General features: G+C 33.6%; 3 protein-coding genes and 2 pseudogenes across 4 annotated transcripts; all 5 read right to left on the bottom strand.

Annotated features, from left to right (window-relative positions):
• Positions 1-1572: 1572 nt before the first annotated feature.
• Positions 1573-3610, bottom strand: LOC104781319 (jacalin-related lectin 32). Its single transcript, XM_010505963.2, has 4 exons — positions 3539-3610; positions 3230-3460; positions 2274-2762; positions 1573-2001 (listed from the first exon to the last, which is right to left on the bottom strand). Exons 1-4 carry the CDS (start codon positions 3575-3577, stop codon positions 1750-1752), a joined length of 1011 nt encoding a protein of 336 aa, XP_010504265.1. The 5' UTR covers positions 3578-3610; the 3' UTR covers positions 1573-1749.
• A 796-nt stretch (positions 3611-4406) lies between these two features.
• On the bottom strand, positions 4407-6022 carry LOC104781311 (PYK10-binding protein 1). Its single transcript, XM_010505951.2, has 4 exons — positions 5910-6022; positions 5591-5822; positions 5037-5480; positions 4407-4837 (listed from the first exon to the last, which is right to left on the bottom strand). Exons 2-4 carry the CDS (start codon positions 5789-5791, stop codon positions 4586-4588), a joined length of 897 nt encoding a protein of 298 aa, XP_010504253.1. The 5' UTR covers positions 5792-5822; positions 5910-6022; the 3' UTR covers positions 4407-4585.
• Positions 6023-9074: 3052 nt separating this feature from the next.
• On the bottom strand, positions 9075-13835 carry LOC147949614 (uncharacterized; annotated as a pseudogene).
• A 2869-nt stretch (positions 13836-16704) lies between these two features.
• On the bottom strand, positions 16705-19062 carry LOC104705032 (replication protein A 70 kDa DNA-binding subunit B-like; annotated as a pseudogene).
• Positions 19063-20316: 1254 nt separating this feature from the next.
• Positions 20317-22688, bottom strand: LOC104781292 (thiohydroximate-O-sulfate sulfur/sulfate-lyase (nitrile-forming) NSP1). Of its 2 annotated transcripts, none has more exons than XM_087507371.1 (4): positions 22450-22688; positions 22108-22347; positions 21738-22010; positions 20317-21484 (listed from the first exon to the last, which is right to left on the bottom strand). In XM_087507371.1, the coding sequence occupies exons 2-4, from the start codon at positions 22300-22302 to the stop codon at positions 20537-20539; spliced, it is 1416 nt and encodes a 471-aa protein (XP_087363497.1). In that variant the 5' UTR covers positions 22303-22347; positions 22450-22688; the 3' UTR covers positions 20317-20536. The 2 variants fall into 2 exon arrangements, with proteins under 2 accessions (XP_087363497.1, XP_087363493.1); XM_087507367.1 differs by having other exon boundaries at positions 22108-22370; positions 22450-22619.
• Positions 22689-24429: the final 1741 nt, after the last annotated feature.

Raw genomic sequence — 24429 nt, 5'->3', positions numbered from 1 at the left:
GTGGGTCTTAACTAAACCCTTTAACAATTCTTCTTTGACATGGGCCTTGACCACTCATACACCAGCAGGCCCATAACACATCATTGTCCTTCTCGACTTCTCTTCTTTCACGATTCTTCTTCTTCTTCTTCGTTTAGCTTCCACACTTCTAGGCCTGGGCATTCGGTTAACCATTCGGTTTCGGTTCGGTTGTATTCGGTTTCGGTTATTTTGGATATAGTAATATAGTAACCATTTGGATATTTATGAAATTTCGGTTTAGTTCGGTTCGGTTTCTTTCGGTTCGGTTTCGGTTTGGTTATTTAAATAAATAACCATAACTAACATAAATTATATTAACATTAACCAAATAAACCAAATATAACCAAAACTAACCGAATATAACCAAAATTAACCAAATATACAATAACAAAAATACAAAAAAGGGAAAAATATTGATTCAATTTTACAAAATAGTATTTAACTTTGTAAATTCAAAATAATAACATTTACATATATTGATTATTTAAAATATTTAATTGTTTTGAATCTAGAAATAATTTATATTTTAAGTTTATTTTATAGTTTTGCATAATATTAAGTATATAATATTTGATATCTTCTAGGTTTTCGGATATTTCGGTTAACCATTTAATTGTCGGTTCGGTTCGGTTCGGTTTCGGTTAGTTTGGATATAGATTTTTACTAACCATTCGGGTATTTGAAGAATTTCGGTTCGGTTCGGTTTAGTTTTTTTCGGTTCGGTTTCGGTCGGTTATTTGGTTATCGGTTATTTTGCCCAGCCCTACACACTTCTGGTTCTTCATCATCTTAATCTCACTTTTCTTGCCTTTCTCTTTTGCAGGATTAATCGAAAATTCATCCCTCAACACGAACACGATTAGTTTTTTTAACCAAACTCTACAAAACTATTAACAGAGAGGAGAGTGAGAGTTTACCTGAACAAAGAGAGGGAGTGAGTTAGTGATACATCATTACGAAGAAATACATGTGTATTTATTGATCTCATTGAGTATGGGCCAGTATTATTTCATAGCTAGGAGTAGGAGTTGATATATCATCTCGTGATTCACGAGTCTTAAAAAAAATTATATTGTTGTGAATATGACGCAAATGAGTTGAATTTGAGTGGTTGATATTGATGATCTGATAGTAGTATGTACATAAGTCTAACCAAAAATCTACATAATTTTTCTGAGCAATGGTCGGATAATTTTTTTTTTACTAATTCTAATTTGATAATGAGTTTAGTTGTTTCAAATGTATAATATGATTCATTCATGAAAATCAATGAAAAAAATTCTTATAGTTGAGATCGGTTGAATATATTTGAGATTTAAAAGATCATATTTTTCTAAAATCTAAGTGTAGACAGCGTCAAAAATTCAATAGTGTATATATATAATACAATATAATAATAAGAATAATACTAAATCATTTGATGCCTTTGTTTTAGAAGGATTATTAAGATTTCACTTTTATTGAAAAAGATAGTTGACATTATGTTATCTATATATGAGTATGCTGAGTATGAGTATATAGGGATTTGTCCTTATGTGCAAGTAATACAAATTGAATCAAACGACCTTTATTAAAGCCAATCACATATAACATCAAGGACATAACAACTTCACAGAAGAGACCATGCTTAAAAACACTTATTATAACATAAACAAGCATAACAAGAAAAAGTAGAAAACCCAATCAAGATATCACAAGTGACAAATTTGGTGGGATTGAATGTGATGATCAGTTTGTGATCGGAAGGACATGGACTCCAAACTGATGAAGCAAATCATTGACTTTTCCGTGGAACCCGACGATCTTGTAACCTTCCTCTTTGAGCTCGAAGGCTATACCAGCTTCAATTCCAAAGGGTGTAGACGTTCGCTTATTAGTTTTGAACCTAAGCATATTTATGACGTCGGCTTCACTACCAAAAATTTTATCGTATGTGCCTTCAACCGCGATGATGTATTCACTTGGATAGTCAAGTTGGAACTGCAATTAATGAAAACCAAATAAAACAATTAAATAAGTCATAGTGTTCATTATCGAAAATAAAGATAACTCAACACTAATATATAAAATTTATGAGTTTTCCACTCATTGCGAGTTGAATATAATTTCGAAATCTACAATTTCTCACGATTCAATAACATTTAAACGGTTAAATTGATTAAGTCTGAGATAAATAAGTAAAAAAAAAACTCATCATCTAGAGGGGAAGTGTTAGAGACTTCACAATGAAAGAAAAAGCAAGCAAGCATTACCTCTTCATATCCAAGTAGAGTATCATTTCCATGTTCATCTCCTACAATATCCTCAGCACCCATGCTGTACACAAACTTGACGGCAGATATACCATCTTGGTCTTGCCCTACATACACTTTCTTAACACCATCGTAAGCACCATCATCCCATGCAGCTCCGCCGTCACCACCAACTGCCGGTAGTTTCTTGGCTGGTACCAAAGGAGTTGTGGTTGTAGTGAAATACGCTCCAAGAGCATATATGATTTCGCCAGCACGTCCATGGAACCCAACAAGTTTGCCACCATTTTTTCCCTTGAGTACAAACTTCTTGCCACCTTTTTTTTCCTCGAGTACAAACTTGTTTTCAGTATCCAATCCATAAGGTGGTGAGTTTTTTCCCTTGAATGTATTGAAGGTGATAGATGTGATTACGTCGGAGTCATAGCCAAATATTTTGTCGTAGGTCACCTTCACTGCTACGATGTAGTCGTCTGCATCCACCTCAAACTGCAACAATAGAAAGATACCTCTCTTTGAGTAGGGATATTGTACTTGTATTGATTTTTTCATTCTACAGTATATTGTATTAGGCGTAATTTAGTCATTTTAAAGAATATTAGGTTTTACTTGGTCTTTGTGGTTTTGCAAATCATTCTATACTTTTAACTAAAACATTTTATTTTAGAAATTGATGGGTTTGACGGGTTTAGTATGGCATGCATCTGATCAATTTGGTCCTAAATAGACCGGACCGGACCAGACCTATCCCTAAATAAACATTAGAATTTGATCCGACCCAAATTTAAACATGCATGGCTTAAATGGATTGGTCCGCGAGCTTTTATCACGTCATAACACGTACAGTACCCCTAGTATTGAGTGTTAAGTGGTTTGAAGAACACACAATGCAAATTTATGCAAAATAACGACAATAACGGATCGATATATGCAACCATTTTAACATATATAGGTACCGTTTCGAATCCAAGTAGTGACTTTTTTCCATGTTCACCTCCGACAACCTCCTGTGATTCCTTCTCGTACACAACGTTGATAAACGACACACCATCTTGGCTTTGCCCTACATGCACCTTTCTAACACCGTCGTAAACACCATCATCCCATACAGCTCCTCCCTTACCTCCTTGCGCTTCCACCTTATGAGCCATCTTTTGCTTTCTTTTGGTTAGTCCTTCGTATATTACCTGTAATTACGAACACAAAAATTGTTTATAACCAATTTTGCGACAAAAGTATTATCAGATGAGAAAATGAGAATTGACCTGATAAGAGATAGATAGAGAGAGAGTTTGGTGATCCATTTACGAAGAATTGCATGGGTATTTATTGACGTGCTGGAATATAGGGCAGTAATTAATTAGTAGAAGACAGTCGTATAATCTCATGATTCACGATTCATTAAAATATTAAAGTGTTGTGTACATGAAGCAAATGAGTTGAATTTCAGTATGCATGGTTTGATAGGAGTACACGTTTCTTGATAAAATAATGATATGCCTTCTGTTCTGTTTGAACGAGCACAACGGTTAGTTTTGTGACTTCCATTTTTGGTGTCGTTCTGTTTGAAATCGTAACATAAAAAGGAAAGTGAATCTAATTGCAATATCGGAGTTAAATATTGTTGTTTCGTATAGAATATTGTTTTGTGCCTAAGTTATCTCGTTGTCTCCTGCTCGTGAATAGCGGTATTTATTCATATTGGGGTTAGAAAAATGGATAACAATACCAATTCAATAATATACTTCTTCTTTAAAACTTCAAAGTTGACGTGTACGTCGACACAAAACTCGTTGACGTGAGCTGTGTTTCCACTGCGGCAACGCGTGTTATTCAAGATCTAGATGATGAAGATTTAGGTTTTCTTATAAAAACTGGCTAGATGCAATAAAAAAAACGTAAACCCGGCCCATTTCTTTACAAAGCATGAATTCACAAACAAAAACAAACCATCCCAAGTGGGCAAGTGGTAATTTTATTATTCTATCCTATTATGTTATTTAACTTCTCAATAGGAAACACAGTTGAATTTTATTTGATGTTTGTCAATCTTACATTTTTTGGGTTTTTTTTTTGTTTGGCAGAGAAACCTTCCATTTTTAGTGTTTACGAGTTGAATTACAAACCAACCGAAAACAAAACAACATAACATTCACATCACTTGCCCAAATTCAAACAGAAATATCATAGGTAGAACAGCTTATTCAAAGGTCACCGCCGAGACATTAAGAGACTCCAAATGACATGTTTAGAAGACAGAATTAAGAGATCTGATATTTTATTAGATGGAAATCAAAAGAAAGATGTCATGATCAGTTGGTGATGGGGACGACATGGCCTCCAAATTGATGAAGCACCTCAGTGGCTTTTCCATGGAACCCAACAAACTTGTGGCCTTCCTCTTTGAGTACGAATGGTACGCCAGCATCAAGCCCAAAGGGATTAGATGTTCGCTTGTTAGTCTTGAACCTAAGCATGGTAATAACCGCAGAGGTACTTCCAAAGATTTTATCACAGGTGCCCTCCACCGCCGTGATGTATTCACTCGGATGATCAATATCAAACTACAAGGAGGACAACCAAAAATATATATAAAAATGTAGTATTGGCTGATAGAAATCAATCTGACTTTACGACGATAGAGAATATAAGTAAATGGGTTTGAAATAGATTGGCCTGTTTGGGTTGCATTTTAATGGGTTTAACGCTCTGACCGTTTAGTTAGTCCATGAACTTTAATATAAAAATGCAATCTATTAGTACCTCTTCGAATCCGAGTAGAGTCACCTTTCCACGTTCAGCTCCAACAACCACTTCAGAACCATTGGCATACTCAAACTTAACGGCTGACACACCATCTTGGCCTTGACCTATATACACCTTCTTAACACCATGGTAAGCACCATCGTCCCATGCAGTTCCTTCATCACTACCAAGTGCAGGGAGCTTCTTAGCAGAAGTCAGTGAGGTTGAAGTAGTCAACGGGGAAAAATAAGCCCCAAGAGAATGAAGATTCTCTCCGGCAAACCCATGAAAGCCAATGATCTTCTTGTCTTTAACTTGGAGAGTGAATTGAGTACCATCATCGTATCCAATGACATCAGAAGTTTTCTTGTTGGATTTGAACTTAAGCCCTTGAATAAGACCTTCAGGGTTAGACCAACCTTCTACAGAAACCAAGTACTCCTCTGGATGGTTGATCACAAACTGTAGAGAGCAAAATCAAAATGTTAATAACCTCAAAAAAAAAATAAAAAAAGAAGCTAAATATATAACAAAATTAAAAAATGTCAACGGGAAGGAAAAGGTATAGAAACCGGATCAGCTGGGATAACACGGCCTTTGATACCGCGAAGAGGAGCTTCTTCAGTTTTTCCGTTCTTGACATAGTTGAACTGAACGTATTGAATGCCGAGTGCACCTGCTCCGACCTGAATCTTGGTTACGGCATCATGTCCCGATCCATCGTCCCATTGGTTGCCTCCTTTCCCTCCTTGTGCTTCCACCTTTTGAGCCATCTTTTTTGCTTTTTACTAATATTACGAGTAACTGCGAAAACAAATTGTTAACTTCAACTATTAGCTAAAATTTACAAAATTATATTATCACAAGAGATAGAGAGGAAAGAGAGCTGACCTTCAAAGAGAGAGAGTGGTGATTAGTGATGAATTGAAGTGTCAATTTATTGACCTCTTCGAATAAGCCAATATAATTGACCAATAAATAATTTAAATAATATCAAGATATTTATTGATTTCTTAGATCCGGATATAGGCTATTAATTAATTCCTACAATTCTAAATAATATTAGTCTATAAATTCGTGATCCACGAGGAATATTAAAATGTTTTTATCAAAAACGCTTAAAAATATTATTACGCTTAAATTTTTTTTGACCAACTCATATTCTTATAATTTTCCAAATAATATTCTTTTATATTTGGAGTTTTTTTCCTTTCTATATTTGGTCATAACCTAAGATAACGTGTTTACGCATGGGTCCAGGAAAAATATATAACTATGTATTTTAAAGGAATGTATCCGCAATACGTTAATATTTATATATATTATATTTAATTAACCAAAAAAAAATACGTTAATATTTGTTTAAACTATGGCATATAAGATTAGCATCAGACATCATATAGTATAAAATTTACAGAGAGAGTATTCACCAATTGATACAAATAGAGAGAGACAAAAAAAGAGATATCGATTATATTATTAAAAAAATTTAAAATCATAGGGTCGTATATCAATTGTATTATGCACGAATAATTAGTAAAGGGTTCAAGTTGCATTTTTATAAGTTTGAATTGTGGAATTAGTGACCTTTACTAGGAGTCTGATTGGTTGCCGATGAAAAAAAAAACAGAGAATAGTGAAGATTTGATTGAGAGAAATTCAGAACCAATGGAGGAAATAGAAATACTAATTGTAATCTATATTATCCATTCAAATTAAAATCTCATATCTCATTGAAAACATATAATAATGAATCAAGATACATATCTAGCCAAATATTTAAGAAACTAGATTTGAACCCGCGGTACACAGCGGCGGGACGATTTATTATTATTTTTAAAATTTTGAAAACTAATAAAGTCAAATTGATAGACTTATATATATTAAAATAAGTTCCAACATTTTTAAAAATATTTAGTTTTACTAAGGATGTAAAATGGCTTAATAGTATATTTTTCAGTAGACTAATTTAAAGTGTATAATGTTTTAGATATAAATATATATTATTCGTTTCGTAAGTGATATGTTTAAATTATGTAACACATTATTGTAGTCAACACAATTTTAAATTATAATTTTATTTTATTAAATTTAATTTTGTTATAATTTTATTAACTAATCATCTCTATACTTTTAAAAACATGTAATTGCTATTGATATCTTGATTTCGAAATAATAGTGATCATATATTGACATTTATGAGAAAATATTAACATGTATATCTATTAGGTTACGTTTAAATTCCATTTCATATTGAGCCAGATTAGGCATGTTTATATGAAGAATTTGAAGGGCCTGCTTTTTGTTTTTTTTTTCCAAATGTAAACTGACAATTTTTGTCTGGAATCTATATAGGAAACGACACTTTCCTTTTTTTTTTTTCTTTTTTTTCTTAAAGCTGAACATCTCCGATCAATCAACTTCGTCAAACTTTTCATGTTGATTCCAGAAAATTAGTTCTCTATTTCAATTTGTATCCTTTTAATCTTTCCATAAATCTGTTTTTTGGAGAGCTATTCAAGGGTCAGATAATGATTGTTGTAAAAAAGTGGTGCTTTTCCATTTTGTTTTAATCGGCTATCTATCAGCAATTAATCAAGTGAAGTATGATTTTTTCTTTAAATTAGTTGACTCCTTCAAGCAATCGATCATCTGGGTAACATGCTTCTAAATCTTTATATATCATTTGTACTTGTATGATTTCTACTATCTTTGGCTGTGAAGATCTAATCCTCTGGATTTTTTACTTGATGATGTTATAGATTTTGTTTAATCCCGATTAATAGTAGGATGTATAATACAGAAAATCGTTTATATCGTTTACGACCAATCTAAGAGCCTTAGTCAATCTGAAATTGTGTTGATTTTTTCATGTAACGGAGACAACATCTGCCCAATACTCGTAGTATTTACCAATCATATCACCGGTATAGCTTTCATTATGTAATTAGCACTTCAAGATTCAAATAAGTAATCTATGGTGTTACTAACTTTTTGTTGTCTTTCTAATTCGGGGGAATCATCGATTGTTATAGATAAAAATTACAACCAGATCGGTTTATGTTATATCCTGAAAGATCGAATTTCTGGAAACGATCAGGTTATATTCTCCGTCATTGATCGTTTGTTTCCTTCTGCTTTAGTGGTTGTGTGTGGCTTTTCACATATTTTTTTAAGGCTCTAGCAGGTGAAATTTGCCTATACACCTACTGGAAACTTCAGCCTTCGAGACTTTCATCACGCTGTTAACATCTTGCCTTTGGATGCGTTTGTACCTGAGATCGATGAATCGGGAGCCATGTCTTGCGGAGGTCTCTCTCTATATTCATCGATTTATCTCTGTTTTTTTATAGTTTCCTGGTTAATTTGATGATCGTTGATCGTAATGAATTGTTTATAGATTCATAATTTATAAGAATATTGCTAATTTCTTATCAATATTGCTAATTTATTATCAATATTGCTAATTTATTATTAAAAGGTCTCTCTCTGTATTCGAAAAATATTGCTAATTTCTCCCCCCCCCCCAAATGTAATTGATTTTGTCTACTGAAATACTAACTGCCTGCTATATTATTTATAGATGACCTGTTTGACATCACATAATATTGCTGAGCCAAATTCTAGAAGATTCATCATAATTGACAAAATTCGTTTTGACCTTAGTTTTGAAAGGTTAGTTTTCTAGAACACTAACTACTGCATTATTATATACATGAATTTATTTAACATGAATAAAACTATGAAAACTTTATTATGATAAGATTTGATTCCAGAATGTAAATCCAACAGAAATAATAAAATACCGGAAACGTTTTTAAGCAGTTTCATAAACCTGTAGCCAAACATGGTTCCTTGTATGAGTCGGTTGAGCACGATATGGTAACTCCTAAAATCTTTTCCACTTGTTGGTCCCTTCAAAAACCTAAAAAGAATTTTACATAACATACAGAGATTATATAGAGATATTTCCGAATAATATATAGATATAAATATAGATATATTGCTTGTCAATATTTTTAAAAAATATTGAGAACTCACCATCCATCATTATTTTCAAAGATTCTGAAATATTTCTTTGAAGACAACATTCATTGTTTGCGTTTTGGGCTCCCCTTCTTTATCCACTATAAGAACTCTTAAACCCTTCTTAGATGTAACCCTTGACAACGCTACATATAGCTGTCCATGAGAGAACAGTGGTCGAGGAAGAAACAATCCAACTTCTTCTAGTGATTGTCATTGACTCTTGTTTATAATAATTGCAAAAGCCACAACCAATGGAAATTGCCTTCTCCTCATCCTGAAAGGCAATTTAGTGTCTGATGGTTTTATCATGACTTTTGGAATCAAAACTTTGTCTCCAACTCTATCCCCTGTAATGACGCAAGCTTCTAGAACATTGTTCCCCATCTGAGTAATCTGCAATCTAGTACCATTGCATAAAGCACCTTTAGGATCAATATTCCTCAAATAACATAACAGGAGCACCTATCTTGAGCCGTAGCCTATGGTTTGGCAATCCAGATAGTCTGATACTATTCAAAAAATCAGAACTGAAGACTGGATTGTTTAAAGATTCGATATCCTGAGGGTCAATACTATCAACACTTAAGTAGACCATTTCTTCTCCTGTATAGACATAGATATAATCAATATGTAAAAGATGTCAAACAAAGTAAAATAAGGAAGTGTTTAGTATATACTAACCTTCGAGCTTTTCAAGCAATCTTTCATTTATAGTGTGAACATCGCTATTTGTTGGACATAAGATAGCTCTGCTTTGAAAAAATTTGGGATCTTTTTCCTCTTGCAACATTTCCAAATTTCCATACACGACTCTGCTTATAGCATCTATAGGATCATCAACATTTTTGATTAGAAATTCATCTGGAATATCAATTAGAGCTTCCCTATCATTAGGCTCAGCAATTTTCCCATCACCAACAGCTAATATCCAATCAGAAAACTCCTTGATATTTTCTGCTTCGTTCTCCGACACTCCATTTGACATAAGACGCATGTTCTTTGTCAAAGTTAGAACCTTACAATGCTCCCAGAGATAGGATGAATTTAAAGACGTTAGAACAATCTGAGCCCTACCAGCACCGTTGATAACTGGGAGAACTTGTCTGAAATCACCTCCAAAGACAACAAACTTTCCACCAAATGGCTTATTATCATTGTTTCTCATAATATCTGACAAACTCCTATCCAAATTCTCAAAACAATATCTGCTCATCACTGGTGCTTCATCCCATATGATAAGAGAAGTTTCTTTCAACATGTTAGTAAGATCTGAATTAGGATTGATATTACACATTGTAAAATCATTAGGGTTAATAGGGATACAGAACCTTGAATGTGCAGTCCTCCCACCCTCCAACAACAAAGACGCAATACCGCTTGATGCAACATTAATTGCTATCAATCCCCTATATCTAACAGCAGCAGACAGAGTTTTCCACAACAAAGTTTTCCCTGTTCCTCCAAAGCCATATACAAAAAACACTCCTCCATTGTCTTTCAGAACAGCCCCCATGATCTTATCATATATTGCTCTTTGTTCTGATGTCATCTTATTTACCCACTCATCATGTTTTGATTTCAAATAATCACGATCGTAGTTCTTCTCTTCTGTAATGAGACGGTTGGAATGATCAACATCTATGTCAGTTGGCTTAGGCATCTCGTCAAATGTTTTTAGAGTTCCACCATTGCTTAACATTAGTTCTTCAATCTCATGGAGAGTATAATTTTTCTTCTCATCATCCGTTAAATTCAATTCTGCACATAATAATTAGATATCAGTCACTTAACTATTTTACAAAAATAAAACTTGCTTAAATATCTTTTTTTGAAATTAAAAACTGTAAGATGTTTAAATGATACCAAACCTGGATTATTGTATTGTTCTCTTTTCTTGTACTCAATGTCTTCTGATAATACTTCCCAAGTTTTATCCCACACATGTTCTGGTCTTGATAAACAACCATCTAACAACATCATAGTGAATAAATTGCGCAGTTGAGGTCCAAAAAACCACTGACTTGCTTCAATAATACTATCTATATAGGCTTGATCATCTTCCAAAATACCACGCGCCCAACATGCTTTTTTGTATGTGTTATACACAACACCTCTATAAGTTCTAATATCTTCATCACTTTTAGGACCAGTGACTATACCAAGAAGGATTCTCATGTAATATTCTGCTTCTATCTTATGTGGAATATAATTAATCATTCCTATAGAAAAACCTCTCTCCCTAAGCTTCCATAGTTTTTTTTTTCATCCCAAGTGAAATATTTAGGAATTTCAGCATAAGTGAACTGTCTAGCAAATTCACAAACCTGATTCAATTTGAGGTAGGCCATGAACATAGAATCTACATTAGCTCTTCTTTCCAAAACATCTTCAAGATTATCTTTGCCTTTGTAAAAACTGGTTGCTTTCCTGGTTGATGGAATGGAAGTTTCATTACTGGTATACTTCTATATTGTATTGGAAATTTAAAAAGCCTCCAAGCTGCTTCAGAAGCTGAAACATATCTACAGAAAATGAAATCAACTTTCAGATTTTTACAACACAATATCTAAATAGTGTATATTCTTCGAATTGAGTAGTGAAGGATTTTAAAAATACCTGCAATCAAACCAATTTTTTACTTCATCTTTTTTCTTCTCTTCAGGATTTATAGAGGAAGAAACATCACCACATCCTGCGTCCGTTGAGTTGTTACTAATATTGGTGACACCATTATCGTTTGAAGTAGTTTTTTTTGTAGGTTCTATCACAAAAGCTACACGATCTTGTCCCTTGTTAATATAATTAAATAAGTATTTGATAGAACCTGATTGGTTGCACCACTCAACATTGATGTGAGCCCGATAACGCAATGATAGGATACGATTGTAAGGAACAACATATCTGTTATCACACTTTATTCCATTCTTCTCTACAAAAACCGTAGATGCTCTCCTTCTATATACTGGATATCCATCTTTGCCAATAGTAGTATCTTCAACATACTCCTTAGAAAAAAACTTTGAGCATTTTCCATCAACCATACATGGTGAGTTTGGATTCGCCGCACCACATGGTCCGTGGATCATGCAATCCTTTATAACTTCATATAGTTCTGGATCTTCATCTTTATCTGGAATCTCAGCAGAGATTATCTTGTTAATGTCATCGCTTGTTGGCAATTTACAACTTTGATCCATGAATAGAAAGATATGGGCATGAGGAAGTCCTCTTTTCTGGAATTCAACAATGTACATTGCTGCATTAATTTAAAATATTATGATAGTAAATTAAATACAAATAATATCAAAATAAAGCATAAAAAAAACTCACCAGATGTAGTCCCTAAAAGATGTTTTTCTGTTAAGTCTTTGATAAGAGAATCAAGTTTTATCTTGAATATCCTGCACATAATGTCTGGTCTATCATCTGAACTCAGTTTCCTCTTCTTCAAGTACCTTGTAATTTCTGGCCACTTGGGATTACATGTAAATTTAATGAATAAGTCGGGAAAACCATACTGTTTACATGTAGTCATGGCATCATAATAACCCTGCAACATATAACGAGGTCAACCGGTGAAAGAAGCTGGTATTCGAACTTGCTTCCCTTGCTCCTCCATGTTATAGTTTCCACTTTCGGCCGCAACTTCCAGAGATGCATAATTATCACATCTTAGATTAGACTGGTTAAATTTTATATACTTCAACCTGTTTGATTCCAGACTCGTGTATGCATCTACTAAGAACTGTTGGAATAGACGCTTAGACCTTAGGAGAGTTTGAGCTTCATTCTCTCTTTCCTGGATTCTGAAAGCAAACCATTGTCTCATACTAATAAACTTATTTTTTGTATCTGGGTTGTCACCTCTAAACCCTTTCTCTATTCCAATTCTGAAACCATCTTCACCATAGGGAAAAATAAGAGGGTATTGTAGTGCCAAGTAAGAAACATGCACTTCACTTATTCTTTGTAGCTTTCCATAATTCTTTTCTTGTACAACTATATCACGTCCAGGCATCTCAGGGCGAAAATCACCAGGAATCAAAGCAGCAACTTCTGCTGTTGTTGGCATAGAATATGTTCTCCCATCCTTACCTACACGATCACTAATGATGCGCATATGAAATTTATCTTCTTCATTAGCAGCAAACTTATCTTTCGCTTGTCTAAATGCATCAACATAAGGATTTACTTCATCCAGCATCTTAATAAGTTTAGCGATGAGCTCCTTTCTTATATTATTCCTCTCTTTGACACTCACGAATTTTTTACCCTTGCTGTCCATAAATTTCATTAAAAAAAAACCGTTTATCAGTAGAAGGCTGTTAAAACACAGTAGTACCTATTGTGAAGGATACAGTTGTAGAAAAAAAATAAAAGTTGAATATTGATCGTTTCATACCTCATTATAGTTGATCTGTTTTCAATCTCATTCTCAGTATCTACTATATATAGCTGTGAAAACTTGGCGTAATCTCCATCTTCTGGCTTCATACTTCCAATTTTGTGAAAATTTTGGCCATGTAGCTGGAATTGCTTAGGACCTTTTCCCTTCTCAATGGATCGATCGACTTGACCACCAAGAGAAGTAAATGCAAAAAGCATATTGTATGCTCGGATATTCTCTCTAAAATGCCTACTTAGTGCATCATCCTTACTAAGCAATTCTCTCATTAGCTCTGGTGCTTCTTTTAGGAAGGGTATCTTTACAGTTCCTTGTAAACAACAGAGGGAGAATTTTGGTTTTTTTGTTCTTCTTCGTTTGTTTAGTCGCTCATCATACCACATCATAGATTCACAGTAACTACACTTGTATGTTGGATCACCATGATCTAAATATTCACTTTCATGCCCTACAAAAGTCAAATTGAAATATAATTTAATATAAACCACTAAGTTAAATAAAATCAGATTTGTACTTTTACGAATAATACCTTTTTGTCTTTTTCGAGCCGAAGATTTACCCTTTGAATTAGATATTGACGTGCCACCAGAAGATAATGATTTTACACTGAAACCTTTACGTCGTTTCTTTTTTACCGTAAATGCAACATCTGTTTCTATTGTGATCTCACTGCTAGACAGTGAAGTTTCTGAAACAGTGTCTTCTTGACTACTACATCGAATTCATGTTCATAATCTGAATGATCCTCACCTATTATCGTAATATAGTTAGTAGTGAAATAGATGAGGTCGCATAATTAATTATTAAACAATCTCAGACAGCTTACCTTCGGTTGAAGAAGCATAATTGGTGTTTTCCATATACTCCACCAAATGTGGAATAATTTTTTTTTGTTTTTTGAGTGGTTGCTTAACTACATTTCCTACTGGTACATCTGAATGTTTCAAAGTTTTGCATCGTTAGTATGTAGATGTTTGAATAATAATTAATAATACTAACTCTTAACTGTTTAAATATTTTCTAGGTTTTGTACTCTTACTTGGTGTTGGCCAGCTTGGCTTATGTCTTCTAATTCTATCAGGTTGGTTTGTAATGTCTTCTAAAACCTGTTTTGAAGTACGTTTGTTTTGGCTTTGACAACTTGATCTTCTGGCTTTAGTTGTTGATATAACATCTGGTGAAAAAATATTATAATCAGTTTCCCATTTACTAAAATTATAGAAATTTAAGTAAAGAATGTTATTAAACATACCATCAACAATAGTACTTTCTGAAGTCCCAAATAGATTACCGTCAACAATAGTAATTTCTGAAGTCTCAAACAGATTCGTAATTAGTGATGACTTTTCTCTGGTCAATGTAACAGGGGTCGTGTGTGTTTCCTCTTCAAAAGTTGCTGGTGATGAGGAAAAAGTTTAGGCAGCTAAGTTTGGGAACGTGGTAATCTTAATAAACATGGTATTATTTACTTACATTTGATAGCTTCATTTCTTAGATCTTCAATAAGATCGGTTGTTCCTAGTGGACAATAGGATTGTCGTATATTCACCAGAGAGAGATTAGATGCTTCTGCTACGGAACTGGTTACTGTTTGGTGAATCAAACAATATCATTATTAGAAATGAGGTTAGTGTAATGAGCATATACGTTGGAAATTTAATCCAATAATGACTGACTTTTACCTTTCTTAGAACTGCTACGAATGGAGGATAAGAAATCTACATCACCAGGATCTGCATATGATTGGTTTATCTTGAGGTGTGTAGTTCTCAACACAGTTTATTGCCACTCCTTCACCTATCGATTGTAAATGCTTATTATATTGCTAAAATAAGATTCAAAGACAATAACATGTTTTGTATCAGATACAGTAGGAAACATACACGTTGAAGATGGGGTTACACTACTGCTGTTTTGCAAATAGGATCCATCCAAATAGGAACAGGTTGATAACTTTTCTCTGCTGTTATTGACTGAACCAAAACTTTGTCGGATTGTTATTGGTGAGAAATTGTTGTTTTGATCTTCAAGATTCTCTTTTCCTGCAGGACAGAATTGCATTGCCAGAAGAGTGACAACCTTTTATGATACACAATTCTCATACAAAATAAAAGATTTGAGGTAAACACCAATTCTCATGTGTACCTATATTTTTTGGAGTACCCCTGTTTCTTGTTGGATAGATTGATTCTTCTAGAGGAACAAGAGATAAATTAGTTAAATCTGTAAAAAGCCTTCCAAAAATCCCTTTCACATTGACACTATCAACTTTTTCTTGAGTAGCATGAGAATTCTCATTCACGAACACGTTATCACTGGTAGTAGGCTCAGTAGGACACTTCCTCTTACTCTGTCGATTTCCACAATCAAATCCATTTCCTGACAAATCTCTCTTGTTCCTCATCCGTCACTTTCTTTTTTCTTGCTATCTATCTCATTAAAAATAGTTGAAAGAATAACTAACAAATCCTATATGCATTTTGAACGTAAATGAAGGAATAAGTTTCTGTAATTGAGGATCATATCGATGTAGACATAAATAAAATCATAGTATGGAAAGATTTTCGATGTCTTGTTAGTGATTTTCTTGTTTCTAAAATCGTAATAATATTTTCATTTAAGTTATTTTATGTATCATATATTTAAGAGTATTCCATTTTTTCTTTAGACTATATTGATACAAATATGGTATAGTATTTATTTGAGAAAATTCATCAAATTTTTTGTAGATATTGTAAGGTACAATTTTCTCATATTAACGTAAGCCTATATTTTCATTATCATATAAACCTAGGAAAATATGCAGATAAAATATTATTATTATGCTTTTATAATATTAGTAACCATTCTATAGTAAAAATAATAATGTTAAAATTTATTGTTTATAATAATCAAACTATAATTTTTTATGGTTGAAAATGTTTTCAAAAGATTTAGTTGTATATATAAGTTATAAATGTTCTACCTATATAGAGATATAACAATTTCCCAACGGTATATAACATTCACATTTATAATGGGTTATAATAAAACTCAATCCGGAAAGTTCGAAAATTGTCCCATTCCAAAAATTTAATAAACCAAATATGCCTTGTAATAATTTTATTAAGTTGTAAGGCCAACAACAACAACAAAGGAAAACCAATAGCAATTATTATTCTCGATGGATTCCAAAGAATAGGATCCTTTATTTAGTGCTTGAAAGAAAATTAAAACTTAAAATTCCAATGATCCAATGACCGATTCATTCTCTCACTTCTTCTTGTAAGTAGTCCCATTGCCTACTTCTACCATCCCTGCAGTAGCCGTCTTTACCTGTGCCATAATCTCACCCTTTGTGAGCTTCTCCTGTTTTATGTTGACAACCTTGATGTGATCCAAACAAAGTTTCTTGGTAGCAGAAGCATTATCTAGAGGAACATCTGAATCACCAGGTTATCGCTTGGAAGAAGGAGTGGTAGACTCAGAGGCTTCTTCACTACTTGTAAGTAGTAGGGTTACCTAAACAGAGATTCAATCAACTAAATTTTACAAAATCATATTATAAGATAATGTTAAATTGCCCATACCTGATCACTGGTGCTATCATCAGTTGGATTATCTCCACCATGAGACAGCTCAGTCACATCATCATCGTTAGTACCATCCTTGGAAAGAACTTTTGAAACCTTGTATGTATCCAACTCATTCCACAAGTTGTCGTTTTCAATGCTTACCAGAAACTGGTAAGTTTTCCCAACCAAATTCCTGATAGCTGCTGGCAAATTTTTTGAATCTTCCATCTGTAAAGATTTTTTTTTTTGATAGCCCTTTAAATATTTATCACATTTTACACAGCTAAAGAACAATTGTCTAACTAAATACATATTACCTCATCAAAGGGTCCTTCAATTAGAATGTTAGCGGTACAACCAACAATCTCAGCAGCTGGGCTATCGAAAAGCATTAATTTCATCTGTCCTGTTTGATCCATCACCTTGACATGTGTTTTGAACCTAAATGATTTATGTATTAGAGTGATAATGGATTACATATTAAGGATATGAGTAGTTTGCTTTAATACCTTGCTAAGATATTAGTCACTTGTGCATGGCAAGTATCACACTGCCACTTCTGTTTCTTTGTAACAGATGCATTTCCATTAGTAGTAGACTTCACCTCAGAAACCTTCTTATTACACTTTTTACATGCAATGTAGTACCACGCCCAGTCACATTCTATGGTGTAAATAGTACATATCAGCTTAACCTTACCAACCTACAATCAATGAAAAATCTTTACTTGTGTACTTCACACACGACATATAAATCTATTAGATTAATTAAGTTCACAATGTTCACAGTGATACCTCAATCGAGTTCAAGATATCTTGGATGGTCCCATTCACATGTTGAGCGTAGAATTCTCCATTATTTGCTAACTGTAGCTCACGTTTTGGTTTGCTCTCAATTAAAGTGAGAGCAAGACCATCATTTGGCAACCTAGACAAACAAAGATTCAAGTTATTAATTTCTCAAAACTGTATAACTACTATATAAATACAAAAAAAAAACATAATTACTTATACTTACTTATTCTTGAACTCGAAAATCTGACCATACTCTGGATTTATTGTGAGTTGTGAGGCATTGAAAGCATTTGCAATCGTCCTTACATCTACGATAACAGTTTAAAAATAATTTAGTCAAAACTTGATAGGAAAATTTCCATTGGTTCATTTATGCATAGACACGTACCATTGTACATTTTGATTTAGCAAATCTCAGAAGACAAATCACCATTTCCACATCGACGTCTTGACATGCAGCGTAGATTTGATCAGCAAATGATCCCTACAAAGTACATGTTAACCTTACATCACTGTGTTGAAAGAATAACAAAAATTTTACATTAACAAAAGTTTTCATTTAAAGATCGCCATTTAAAATGTTATATACCTCTCATCCCTGAGTTCAACATCAATCTTGTTTGTTGGCTTGTTGTTAACATCTATTGTCTCCATTGCACCAACATTAACCACTTGACCAACAATGTCTGTGTTAACAAATAAACGGATTTGTCAGAAGACACATAAACTTTTGAAGAGATATTTAAAATTTTTATGTTATTCATACGATTACCTATTAGGAAGTTTGGGTTGAGGTTTCCGGATATTACAGAATCAAATCGGGAAAGATATAGGTATGGCTCGTCAGAGAGAGGATCTATCCTTGCCACAACGGTTTGAGTCATGAAACTCATCTTGTATCGATGACCAGTTGGTTTGAATTGGCCACCGGCAAAACTTAACCCGAAATTTTCAACAGATCTCCATTCTTCTTGAGTGATCTTGTTCTCGAACCGATTCATCAGATTCTTTTTCACTGTAGCATGAATCTTTGTTCCCTGAAAATGACATTGTTGTTAAGATAATATTAACTTGAATATTGTTTGATTTTGTACATAATAATAGTAGCTCTGTGTACTTACCTGAGCATCAGCGAGCACCATGTCAAATGATTCACCAAATTGTGTTGTATATGTTCTTCATGTATGAAGGACACAGACTTGCACTTTCCAGGAAGTTTTGAAAGGCTTGACATCTCGAAGGAAAGCATAGGAAGCAGCCATTGGAAGGTAAGTTTCTTAGTTTGGACTCGAGAATTGATGAATTTGTGATGATTTTACCGTATATGTTGATGAGATATTTATAGGTGATTCAGGTATGCAAGCATAATGCAAGCATAATATCTTTGATTCTTTTAATTTCCAATATTTTTTCGAATATTAAGGTTTGAGGTTAGGGAAGTTTGTATTTTTGTGATAATACTATGAAATTTTTTGAGATTATGATGCATTAAATCTTGGTAATTTGATGGATGAAGCGATGATTAAGGTAATTTGGTTTATTAGTTGGTTATGATTTGTATAGTTACCCGATCTTGATTGTTGTGGTGATGTAGTTTTAAAGTTTCGAATATTAAAGCTTGACATGGTGATATAGTTTTAAAGTTTCGAATATTAAGGTTTCAGTTTAGGGAAGTTGCGATTTTGTTAATAATACTAAGAGATATTTTGAGATTATGATGGATAATTTTAAGGTTTTTGTTTAATATCAAATATCTAATGGGTCAGACTTTTTTTAGGTAGTGGATTTCATAGAAGCTGAATCAATCAGAGTCGAAGCCCAAAAACGTTGAATTTGGGTTATTTTTGAGAGAGAACGCAGATCCTTAATACAAACGGCTCGGATAATATCGATTGCTTATTTTTGACAAAATTACCCCTTCCAATTTTAAAAAATACTTTCCATTACAATTAATTGAATGACAATCTTAGAAATTTTTGACAATGTTCTAATTTGTACTTCTCCTTTTATATATATAGATTATAAGGAACGAGGGCCCCAATATTTATGATGTGATCCTCGACACAATCAACTTTTTCTACAAGACTAAAAGCTGATGGGTCGGTCCAATGTAGATGATTTCATAGGAGAGACGTTTTCTACTTTTAACTCTATTGTAGACCAATCGACTTTTTTCTACTTGGACTACCAATGTAGATGAGTACATAGGAGAAACGTTTTCATTCTTTTTTTTCATTTTTTTCACCCTTCTCTTTCTTTTATTAATATTTAGTTAGTGAGCAATTCAAAAAAATTCAAACAAATTCAAACAAAAACCACCTATAGAAATGGTAAGAAAACACCAATTTATGAATTGGTAGTTGAGAATTGATCCTTTTACGTCCCTCGATTAGGACTTGCTTCCGTATATAAAATTAGTTATAATATATATTAATCATGCATGGGGTTAATCGTAAAACTCATCATCGTTATTCATTATCTGGCAAATATTTTTTCTTTTCGATATATGGCGATTCTTTCAAGAAAATAAACTATTTTATTGATACAATTATCGTACAAACACAAAACATGCATGAAACAACCTTATAGAAAAAAAAAAAAAACGAAACGGTCAAATGGACAAGCTGACGAAGGATCATATGGTATAGTCCTCACGACCCTTCCTTATTGCATCCATTACACACACACACTTAAAGTCACAAACGGTTATCATCAAACCGCGTTTAAAGCGTTTGATCAAGCAGATTCAATTCCGTAGAAGAAAAGATCATCAAACCTGTCATTGGTTGGAGCTTTCCCAGCATGCATCACAAGCCCTTTCTTACCATCAATGGTCCCAGTTGTGGACGCTGTCCATCCTCTGCTACTCGGAGTCTCATCCTCTTCACCAATCTTATCCAACCTCTCCCATTTTGACGTCTCTGTGTCCAACGCAAAAGTGCCATCGGCCAATTGACCCGGACCCACGTGAGCTAGTGGGTCCATCGCAATCTCACCTCCAAACAACAAAATGTGTTTTCCAACAACCGCACTAGCGAACACACTCCTTTCCGAAGGCCTCTCACCAAATGTTTCCACTTGTGTCCACTTGTCTTGTACAGGATCATAGTAATGAACATCATCTACTTCACATCCGTTGAATCCATACACAACCCATACCTTCCCTTGCACCACTTCGAGCCCTGCTCCTCCTCTAACGCTAAAGTTATCTCCTGGAGTCGAACACTGAACCCACTTCTTATCAACAATGTTATAAGCGTCTAGTGTCTTGAGCCGCACCGTAGCACTTACCCCACCAAAAACGTAAACGTTGTTCTCATCGGCTGCCATCGAGTGAAAACTACGAGGAGTGGGTCCTTCTTCTACCGGGGTTACCAGTTTCCACTCGTTCGTTGTAGTGTCAAATGAGTAGAAACCGTTATATTGCCGTGAAGCGTCTCGGCCTCCAAAGACATAGAGGGTTGATCCTACAGACACCATACGGACACCTAAGCAAGAGAGGTGCGGAATGTCTCCGGTGGCTGGAGAAATGGACCAAGTACGGGTCTCGAGGTCAAAGACATAAAGGTGTTTGTCGATGGGCTGATTTGGTATGAACTCACCACCAAAGGCATAAATCTTGTTACCTACCTGTGCTATGCCATGCGAGCATCTTTGCCCTGGACCTTCTCCTTTTTGCTCCACCTTATATATAATTTAATAATATTTTTTAGTTATTTAGTAAAAATATTTAGATTATGATTGTGCACGTAGCTCCAATAATGCATGGTGAGATGAAATTAATGTAAATGTAAATGTAAGACTGTCATTATATAGATTTGAGTTTTTTTGTCTCTTTATTTATCCTTCATTCTTTCTTTTTTACCGTACGTGATTTAGTGATTTTGAGGTGGTAAACAGTCAAACCTCTTAAACATTGTTGAGAAGATTACTATACCTTTATCCATTTTCCGAGTAATTTCGAAGCGGACGGCGCCGAAGAAACATAGGCCCCGAGGGAGTGTAGAACGTAGGTCGAACGTCCGTGAAACCCAACGATTTTTCCACCGTGAAGCACAAACTTAGTCCCAGGTCTTTGTTCAATAGGCCGAGAGGTTTTGCCGTTATAGGTTTTGAATGTAAGAAACGTGATCATTTCTGTGGGCATATCATTAACTTTCTCACGGTAACCTTCCACGTATACGATGTAGTCATCAACATCAATCTCAAACTGGAAAGAGAAAAAAAAAAAATCATAAATCCCGAAACTAATCAACAAAAGACCCTCTTTAACAATCTCAACATAGATGAATCTATTAATTTCGTACCTCATCAACTCCTAGCGGAGTCTTCTTTCCATGTTCATCTCCAGCAACCACTTGAGAACCATTGACGTACTCAAACTTGACGAATGCTATACCATCTTGGCCTTGCCCTACGTACACCTTTCTAACATTGTCGTAAACACCATCATCCCAAACATCTCCAATCTCACCACCCTTTGCTGCCAGCTTTTGGGCCATCTCGATCTTTTGCTTGCGTTTGATAAATCTTACCAAATACAGTACCTGTAATATAATTGCGATATAACCTGTAATTACAAATGTAACCGAATCCTCCTATAAAAAACAATAATCATACAGTATAAGAGAGAGGGAGAGAGAGATGACCTGAGAAGAAAGTAGTAGTAGGTAGTGCAGTGATCAGCTTTGGGAGGTGCATGGATATTTATTGACCTGTAGAAGATACAGGGGATGCTTTTCGTTTAATATATTTTATTGTCTCGTGATTCACGACTCCGACTATTTAAATGATGAATCAGTGGAGTGAATGATGGAAGGACATGTATTTTTGTGGGTTACTCCTTCTCTCTAATATATTGATGTTCAAGAATTTATTTTTGTCTTCCAAAAGATTGATGTTGTATATTAAAAAATTAAAATAGTTTTTCTATTTTATGTTTTTTAATATGTGGCATTTATCTAATGGTTTATATTTTATCTCTTCTTCAAAAAAATAATTAAAATTAATTTACAAATAAAAGTTAAATTCTTTCTTAATATATGTGATAATGACTAAACATTAATCTATGAGAGACAAATAGAGTATTTAATAGTAATTCCAACACGTATTTTGGGTCTATATATGTTACTCTCTCTGTCCCTAATAGTTTGATGTTTAGGATTTTGCATATATATTAAGACAATTGCGTGTAAAATTAATTTATTATTTAGTTTTTTTTTCTTTATAATTTTTACTTTTTATTTTTGGTCATTTCATGCATATGTGATGATTCCTTTTTTTCTGACATTTTTCTATTTTTCTACTTTTATACCTTTTTAATATTAAAAATATTTAAAACATTAATCTTTTAGAGACAATAAACATTCTCTAAAACATTAATTTATCAAGGACAGAGAGAATATTTAGTAGTTCCAACACGTATTTTGGGTATATATATGCTATTTAGTAGTTCCAACACGTATTTTTGGGTCTATATATATGCTCTAACACGTATTTTTGGGTCTATATAAATGCTCTAACACGTATTTTTGGGTCGATATATATGCTCTAACACGTATTTTTGGGTCGATATATATGCTCTAACACGTATTTTTGGGTCTATATATATGCTCCAACACGTATTTTTGGGTCTATATATGAATCAGTGGAGTGAATGATGGAAGTACACGTCGACGATGTCTCTTATAGTAGTTCATAAAATATAAAATAAAACAAATTCATTGTAAACGATACACATATTTTTGGTTAATATAATACGTAACGTACCTTGTATCTTCTCTTGGTCAGTATATGAATGATAGAGAGATATGCCAACTCATATTGTTTCTTGTACTTATATTATTGTAAAATTAATTTTCATTTTCCCTATTCTAATTGTTGTTTCATTTTCGGGTATATGTTATTTATTCGCATAGTTGATATATAAAATAATATAACAAATTAGTTGGTTATGTTTTTTTTTTTGTCTCCGTATTAATTCTTATGTAAATGTGAATATATATTTGTAATTCTTTAAACAATCTTATTATATATTAACATCGTTAATGTATCATAAGATTTTAGAGTGTAATGAGTAATTAAGAATTATTTTATTTTTTAAAAAAGGTAGAGAAAGTTAATACACGTTTGTCATCCATTAAAAGAAAAAGAAGATGTGATCTCTCTTTTATCCCCTAATCTTGTCGTGATTTGTGAAACATTTGCTTTTGTTTTTTAAATCTTAAAATTCTACCTAACCAGAGATGATCAATAAAACTTCAAAGCTTCATCTATTGAAAACCTAATATTTCCTTTCTCTATCATGTCTTCTCTTGACCAGATCGGTTCACACCTGATACCGAATATGAGAAAAAGACATGCCCTTTTAAATAACAGAGGAGGATTTAACAAAAGAATCGAAAAACTCGTCCAAAATATTTTTAATCCAAATACACACACACACCCCATTTAAATGCATTTACATAATGGCCCATATAGAACACACCCCAAAGGCCTTTAAAGCCCAAAATTATTTGGGTAGGGCTCTCTTCCACTTATTAATATTTATATATCCATTAAAAGTATTATATGCACGGAAAGGAAAAAAAGAAAAGAAAAACCACTTGTGATTTGATAATTGGGTAGAA

The sequence above is a fragment of the Camelina sativa genome, chromosome 1 (genome assembly GCF_030686135.1).
Source record: "Camelina sativa cultivar CO46 ecotype springtype chromosome 1, ASM3068613v1".
NCBI lineage: Eukaryota > Viridiplantae > Streptophyta > Magnoliopsida > Brassicales > Brassicaceae > Camelina > Camelina sativa.
This window is presented reverse-complemented; position numbering and strand designations above follow the sequence as displayed.

Coding starts and splice junctions, on each gene's coding strand:
- LOC104781319 (XM_010505963.2), bottom strand. CDS start 3,577: ATGGATCACCAAACTCTCTCTCTATCTATCTCTTATCAG. Junction 3,461..3,538: donor CTCTATCTATCTCTTATCAG/GTCAATTCTCAT, acceptor TCGTAATTACAG/GTAATATACGAAGGACTAAC. Junction 2,002..2,273: donor CTCTACTTGGATATGAAGAG/GTAATGCTTGCT, acceptor CATTAATTGCAG/TTCCAACTTGACTATCCAAG.
- LOC104781292 (XM_087507367.1), bottom strand. CDS start 22,501: ATGCACCTCCCAAAGCTGATCACTGCACTACCTACTACTACTTTCTTC. Junction 22,371..22,449: donor TACTACTACTTTCTTCTCAG/GTCATCTCTCTC, acceptor TTGTAATTACAG/GTTATATCGCAATTATATTA. Junction 22,011..22,107: donor CTCCGCTAGGAGTTGATGAG/GTACGAAATTAA, acceptor TTCTCTTTCCAG/TTTGAGATTGATGTTGATGA.
- LOC104781311 (XM_010505951.2), bottom strand. CDS start 5,791: ATGGCTCAAAAGGTGGAAGCACAAGGAGGGAAAGGAGGCAACCAATGG. Junction 5,481..5,590: donor GTGTTATCCCAGCTGATCCG/GTTTCTATACCT, acceptor TGCTCTCTACAG/TTTGTGATCAACCATCCAGA. Junction 4,838..5,036: donor CTCTACTCGGATTCGAAGAG/GTACTAATAGAT, acceptor TCCTCCTTGTAG/TTTGATATTGATCATCCGAG.